Source organism: Cryptomeria japonica, chromosome 9 (assembly GCF_030272615.1).
Source record: "Cryptomeria japonica chromosome 9, Sugi_1.0, whole genome shotgun sequence".
In the NCBI taxonomy this organism is placed as follows: Eukaryota; Viridiplantae; Streptophyta; class Pinopsida; order Cupressales; family Cupressaceae; genus Cryptomeria; species Cryptomeria japonica.
The window spans coordinates 70,312,237-70,319,912 of record NC_081413.1 but is presented as its reverse complement, the minus strand read 5'-3'; the positions used below and the strand labels follow the sequence as shown (position 1 = coordinate 70,319,912).

Sequence of the window (7,676 nt, the reverse complement as noted above, 5' to 3'; positions counted from 1 at the left end):
TTGACGAGAAATGACCCAATGTCATGGTGGCAAGAGAGTTTGTAATTGGAAGTATGTGTCACACCCATAGATAATGGATGTCGGAGTGAATTTCGAAGAAAGTTAAAGGATAGAAACGACTAGTGGTAAATTGTGAAGAAAGTTCACAAGCAATTTAAAAAGTGCTTAGAGTCTGAAAAACTTTGGCCTTGAAATTATAGTTTTGAAAGAAATGGAAAAGTTTCTTGACTTTTCACCAAAGGAAATTGTCAAGTAGGTTCCTGTTTTGAGTGGTATGGCAAAGAGATTGGGAAAGAAAAAGAGGAAAGAGGTGGTCAAGTAAGAAAGTTCCTGTGTAACTTTTGAAAAAGATGCCAAATGTTTTTGTAAATGGACTAGGTATTTTGTACAAGTCTGAAAGTTAAGATATATTTTATTCATCCCTTGTACCTCTTGCTCGTTTTCTTCGCACTTTCTCTTATGATAAAGGAAAGAAAAGAACAAATTCAGATTCTAAAAATATTATATATGTTATACGCACAAACGATGCAGGTTCGTTTCAAACGCGAGTACAATTCAATGAAAAAACTTTTGACTCACTCTCGTCAAAGTTTGGTAGAGATAGCAGTACTAACCGCGGGTGAAACAGGGGGGCAAAGGGGACGAAGGCTTCGCGCAACAACTTTAACAAACGTGCCGTCCACGAATAGAGCACGCACAACTACGAGGAATTTTCTCTTCACAGACATTACCTCTCATTATATAAAGGAATGGAAGATTGATTGTTTCAATCAACGAAATAGTTTTATGCCCATCAGTTGTTTCTTTATCCGACAATGTGTCAAACGTTTCTGTTTGTCAAAAATTCTGGTTCATTACAGAAGAGCATTCATCAGGATATTGAAGCCCTTGTGTTGTTGAAATGCAACGATTCGAGGCGTGAAGAAGTTTACAGAGGTGAGAAGGGTGGGGAAGGTATTATAGCAGCGGGTATGATGGTAGTGTGTTTGAGTTTTGTTAGTATATTTACAGTACCCATTGCGCTTGACAACAAGCTTGGCTTGGCAGGGGCGAGAGCGGCCATGGAGAGCGTGGAGTTTCAGATATTTGCAGTGATGAACTCTCTGAGCTTTTTCTCGTCAATGGGTGTGGTGATGGTGATGATACAGGCCATGGGTATGAACAACATGACACCAGCTTTTATGAAGAGATTGAGGAGGATGTGTAGCACAGTAACACATATCGGAATGGGATCTGCTGCCATTGCGTTCATTTCTGCCGCCACTGCACTTACGAGACGTCTCTAATGTTTATATTGCAATCCTGGGAAAAGTTTGTATTAAGAAAGACGTTTATTTCTCTTTGCACCTCCTTATGTTCTCTACGGAACCCATAATCCATTGTTTTTGGAAAATGGTTATCACCAGTAATTCGATGTTTTTCTTGTGGAGTTAAAATCCACTTATAACTAGGTATTAGTCTTGGGCTAAGACTCTTTTAGAATAAGAATCTTACATTTGCAAAAGATTATGTTGAGCCATCTTTCCACTTTAATAAGTAGCGTGCCACTTTATTGTTGGTTAAATGTATACATATTGGTGCAGGTAGTTGAAAGGTATCACCTAGGTGATGATGAGATGACTATTTTGGTTTCACAATTTGAAGTGACGCTTAGAAGTAATTAGAATATTTAAATCATTTACAAGCAACGTGCCATGTCAAGGGTGAAAGAACATCATTAAAAATTGAGGAACATAGCCCATCATACGAGCCATGACCACTTAATATTGCTGCTCTATGCTAATCGATCGAATGGCCACACGATTTGAGTAATTACTTGGGTTTTCCCTCATAGATGATAAAACAAGTGCCTAACATTCCTACCATATCCCTTATTTTTATGTCTTTGATTTTGAACCTCCTTAATCCTAAACCTGGATCTTCATTGTGGTTAAGTCTATTATGAGTCAATTGTATCGTTTTCTAATATAAATACATATAATCTAAACATATTTGAATTTGATTAAACTTCTTCCTAAGTCATATTCGAATCCAAACACACTAAGGAGGATTTGAATGTTCATGTTGCATGAGCTACAAACTTGGTCGTGAATCATAATGCATTAAATCACTAACATAGTTATTTCTGATCATGACACAATGGTGTTAAATATGTGTTAAATTATAGTCATAAATACAAGGAATGGTTTGAAAGAAAATTTTGTATGAAGATAGACATTTCTTTCTCTTTGCACTAACTTAAGCAATATGTGTACCCTATAATCTAGTTGAAATATGGATATTATTGAACTATTATGCTTTTGATCTTTTTTCAAACTCCTTCTGAAAGCTCATTAACTTGATTTTAACTTATTCAAAATAACTTTCCCATACTCACTTAGGAGGTGGCAACAATCCAATGATCATATTACATTGATCTTTGAGCATACGATTTCCCTCATTCAAACTTCCAACATTTGCTTCCAACTTTGTAATAATTGCCTCTATAAATAATGATATGTTCACTATTAGTGCTACATCATAAGGGGCACTTGTATCATGTAATATCCTTCACAATAGATTAATAATGAGCTCATTTTGGTCTTTAATCACTTGAGGCTTGTTAGTGCCTAGAAACAAAAAACAAATGGTTTATGCTTAATATTTTTAAACAAAGCCAAAGCCATATTATAAATCGTCCCAAACTTGTTCATTAGAAATGAGGACGGTGTCATCACTCTACTACCTTCTAAAGGTGTGAAAGGAAAATTCAAAAGATATATATAACACAACCCTCCAACAATAGACAACCCCTCTCCTTCACCATTTATCTCCCTTTCTCTGGAATTATATTTGTCATCTCAAGTTACTAATTTGTGCCTAGATCTTAGTGACAAATTTCTCATTGTCTCCCATGGACAAATTTCTCTATCTCATTTCCTTTTAAGATTTGTCTACTTTATTCTTAATGATAAGTTTATAAAACTCATTAGTAGTAATGAACTTATCATCTTCCATGAACTCAAAGCGGGATGCTATTCCCCCATAGTCAATCACCCGATCTCCACCACTAAAATTAATTATCATTATATTACTAAGAGGCAGCTCAATTATAATAGTAGCTTGGATGCATGCTTTCTACCTTTCCTCTTGACTGCTTGGCCCTACAACATCACCTCATACTTGATATCTATTCTAGTGTCTCTCCTTGTTGATAGTTGTTGCAATGGTAGAATTTGTTGAGGGCTTTGCCAGATGATACTGGGTGTAGAGGAGAGCTAGGACTATTAGTACCTTGGGGAACTTGAAAGGATGTTTGTAGCATTATAAAATAATGATCTTACCCTCAAGACAAGATCTGCCACTTCTATGAATGATCCCTTGAAAGAAGTATCAAGTCCCTTTTTCTTATCTTCTATCATTTTTTTTATTTTTGCCCAATTTTCACTCCTCCTTACCACCACATCTTGTGTGGAGAAAATTATTCAAATTCATCATATTGACGCATAAAAGAAGATAATTTGAACGTAGTTCTAACATTGTGGTGCTCCAAATCACATCACCTTCTCTTATTAAAACTTTAACTTATAGAGAAGAAATTGATTGTAAATTATCTCTAGGCCCTCCTTGTTAGTTATGTAGATGATTGAGAAAAGAATAGTGGGTTGCAAAAGGTAACCCTTCTTTATATTTGTAAAACCTATTTTATTAGTTTCATTTAACTACTGGACAATTTTTGAGGATCTAATCCTATCAAAAACCATTCTTAGAAACAAATGTAGTGCCATTTATGCACCATAGACTCTAATTACTGTACAATTGGAAAAAGGAGCTAATCTTATTAGTTGTGGGATATTCTCTTTTTTAGGAGAAGTTCCTTTAGTCTCAAAATGTCTCTAGACACCCTCAAAGAATCTCGAATCTGTTGGCTCTCCTAAACCGATGTGTACTTCTCTCACAAACAATTCCTCAAAACCACAATATTTTTCATGTTACAATGCATGTCCCAAGTATGGGTTTGGATTCCTAAAGTGACAACTTGTTTCTGGCATCATGTGAGGTTAATCTAAGAGGATCCTGTTGAACTCTAGCTTCACTATAAATAATGAAGTGGTAGTGGATTGAATACCATTTGATATACACAATGCTAGAATCCTTTCCAAGAAACTAAGTGCCTTGTGGATTCCCTCAACAACATAAGTTACATAATCATAAGGTTTAATCCTAGTCCCACTGTTAAAACCTAACAAAAAGGACCATAAAATGAATGTGCATTTGAACCTTAAAAAATACCCCCAACACTTCGCATAGGGAAAGATATGTTTGAATGAAGTTGTCTTCAAATATGTCATAGTTGAGCGAATTAGTATCTAAATTTGTGAATCTTCTTTACTTCTTATCTAGAGTTTTAGGCCTAAACTTGGGCACCAATTTCACCCTGTAACTCCTTTTTAATTTATATCATATTCCCTCCTCAAATCACCAAAGTCAATAGGTAGTTGGGCATTAGAATTTAAGAAAAATATTTTGTAAATATATCATTTATCGAGGCTAGTGAAAAATGCCCTTGAGAGTTATAAATTTTCCTTTTAACTAGATCATAAGCCTTTAGAAATGCTCTTATTAATTCCACATTGATAAACAAATTGGGCACTATTATCTTACGTAGACCTAGCCTCAATACATTGCATATGGGCACCTTTTCCATGCAATATTTATAGCCATATCTAAATCGGATGAATCCATGAGTTCGATTGCTAGGATCTCTATAGGAAGCATTTTTATCCACTGGACTATCAAAAAGAATCTCTGCTCCCATAAAACATTTTTTTTCTTAGATGACTCAGGTAATTGTGCTACAATATCCTCATCTAAGCTTCTCTTCACTCCTCTAGATAGTTTAATCATTTTTTAAAAAACTAAGGTTTTGCATTTAGAAAATAAGACTAATTTTTTAATAAAATTAAGAAATTCGAATTTATAAATTTTTTTTATAAAGATTTAAGATTTCTAACACATCAATTCTTGCTTAGAAAGCTTTAAGAAACAAATGAATCCCTTCTTGAAATAAAATTAGAGCATAAATGGAAGAATCAAACTTACTGGTTTATCACCTTTGAATACCCTAGTTGGTGCCTAAAAACACTTCCACAACTCAAATTTCAGAAAACTTGTTTATCACATTTTGAAACTTTGCATTTTTTAACAGACTAGCTTGATAATGAGACGTGGCATCATCTCGCAGATTAAAAAGAGGTAAATCCTTAAAATATTTTCATTATGCTCTAGGTCAAATTGATATACTGCCATGTGGAAAGAACAATCCATTCGAGAGTAATAATCTCTATTTTAAATAAGAACAAAACAATGACGTGGGACTAACACATATACACGTCATTGTTTTGCAAGATCAAGAGGAGGAAACCTTGAGCTACGATAAGTGACTTAACTAAGATGCTAATTGGATACCGCCACCTCGACGCTAGAAAAGTCAGTGTCAAAATATTGGCATTTGAAAATTCCATGGTTAAGATGGGAAATATTCTTGTGACAAAGGACATAGCTGCAAAACGACGATATGGCAGCCAAGGGTGACCCAGCAGCTTTTCAGATATTCACAACTTCAAAAGATTACTGCATATCAAGGATCGTGAAGAAAAAAATAAATGAAGATTTTGATAAAAGCTATATATAATGAATTAATGAACCAAGAGATTCAAATGAAAAAGGAAAAGAAAAATACCAATAAGAGGTAAATAAATCATAATGTTGAAATGAATCAAATGAATTTGAGCAAATAAGGTTCTTAGATTCAATGTGGTCTATGAACTTGTTTGTCCTAATAAAAAAGTCAATCTCAAATCTAAATTCAAACATCCAATATCCAAAATTTATGTAGTAAAAAATTCTACCTACAAAAATCTACTATGTGTATGTGTATATATATGTGTATGTGTATGTGTGTATATATATACATATATATGTATACATATATATACATATATACTTATATATGTACATATGTATATCTATACATTTGTATATATAAATATAAATATACATATGTACATATGCTTATATATACCTAATGCCCAAGTCAAAATTCTAAGGTAGTCATAGTGTAGCATAAATTGTCTATCATATGATCTATTCTAGTATCTTTTTGTTGTGATCATATTTGGATACAACCATATTAGTTCTTAAAAAGGATTGCAACATCTATGTCTTGCACACTACTAATAGGATCTACTTAAAATAGGTTCACATTTATGTCATGATAGGAACATATTACTTAGCTTCTTTATATGTATAGAACCATTAAGAACCCCTAAATCTTAGTTATCATATGTTCTTTCATAGTTAAATATATCAATCCTCTAAGCAATTGAAAAAATCATGTAGAAGAATTAGAAAAATCAATCAAATTTTAGAAACTAAAAAATGTCAAAAAATAAGAAAAAAGTAGAAGAGAAAAATATTCCAATGGCACACAAAATTATCGACACCTTAATTAAGTATAATAATGGAAACTCATTCTTAGGCAACATGTGCAAATTATTTGTTTATGTTAACTTTATACGTGTGGGTAGGTCTACTATCCTATTTGTCACATAATAGTTAGGTGATCATGCTTATCCATCCCATGATACTTGTCATATTCTATTCCATCATTCATATGTATCACATCATACTTATTTTTCATAACTCTTTTCTTACGTTTCTGAGGATATGGACAAAGAGTTCAAATGTTCTTTGGAAACATCTTCATATGTTTGGTTGTCCATGAATTATCCACTCTCCTATAAAAAATAAAACAAGTTTTTAAAAAAGTTTAACCACATCTTGGTGTGGATAAATATTTCAACAAAGTATCAAGAGTGACACACAGAAAACAAGGTACTCTATTTTTAGACATGATGTAATCCTTAAAGATAACATTCTAAATTCCTTCATTCTATATAATATATCTATATTTTTAATCATTCGATTAAATAAATTTTTTATTTTTATTCTTAAACTTCATCACTCATTATCATTAGATACAAGAAAATATCACAATAGTTTTATGTATAATTCAAAATATTAATATCATCCATCAAACATAATATTTGCAAGGAAAGCATCCACATAATAGTATGAATGATCTCAATAAAAATAAAAACAAATTCAATGAATCTCACCAAGCAATAAAATTGCATCAAATTAGATACAACATATAAGTTTCATCCTTATTCTTTCTTGATGGAAATTCTATCTTAGGCTTCTATGTCTTATTTCTATTTCCCATGGATGAGTATGCAAAGAATGCATGAGCTTTTGAACTAGAAAGAAACTCTAGTATGCCAACTTAATATTTTACTATGTTAATTGGTCTTAAGGACCTTAACTGAAGGCACGTTAGATTTAACTACCAATGCATTCATAGTATAATACAAAGTAGAAGAGAACACTTGAAATGGTTCCTAAAAATGAGAAAAAAAATAAAAAAATATATACATTGTCATATTTATCCTTCCACAATCCTACAAAAGTGATTTGAGTGACTTGAATTTTATAAGAAAGTATTTAAGGAGATTGTGTGCAATCGTAATCAATTCAAACTTGGTATATCTTTCTAATATTTATTTAGAATATTGAATAGTTCTTTGTATTTAATGTCATATTTAATGAGCATGTAGGAACTTGAAATTTTTTTC

General features: G+C 32.5%; 1 protein-coding gene across 1 annotated transcript; it reads left to right on the top strand.

Moving 5' to 3' along the window:
- Window positions 1-787: 787 nt before the first annotated feature.
- On the top strand, window positions 788-1,536 carry LOC131030224 (uncharacterized). The gene is made up of 2 exons (XM_057960952.2): window positions 788-936; window positions 1,048-1,536. The coding sequence occupies exons 1-2, from the start codon at window positions 816-818 to the stop codon at window positions 1,284-1,286; spliced, it is 360 nt and encodes a 119-aa protein (XP_057816935.1). The 5' UTR covers window positions 788-815; the 3' UTR covers window positions 1,287-1,536.
- The last annotated feature ends 6,140 nt before the right edge of the window (window positions 1,537-7,676 follow it).

What these genes read in the sequence shown, in the direction of transcription:
- LOC131030224 (XM_057960952.2), top strand. Translation starts at nt 816, where the DNA reads ATGTGTCAAACGTTTCTGTTTGTCAAAAATTCTGGTTCATTACAGAAG. An exon ending in GCGTGAAGAAGTTTACAGAG is followed by an intron (nt 937 to 1,047) that starts GTGAGAAGGGTG and finishes TTGGCTTGGCAG; the next exon opens with GGGCGAGAGCGGCCATGGAG.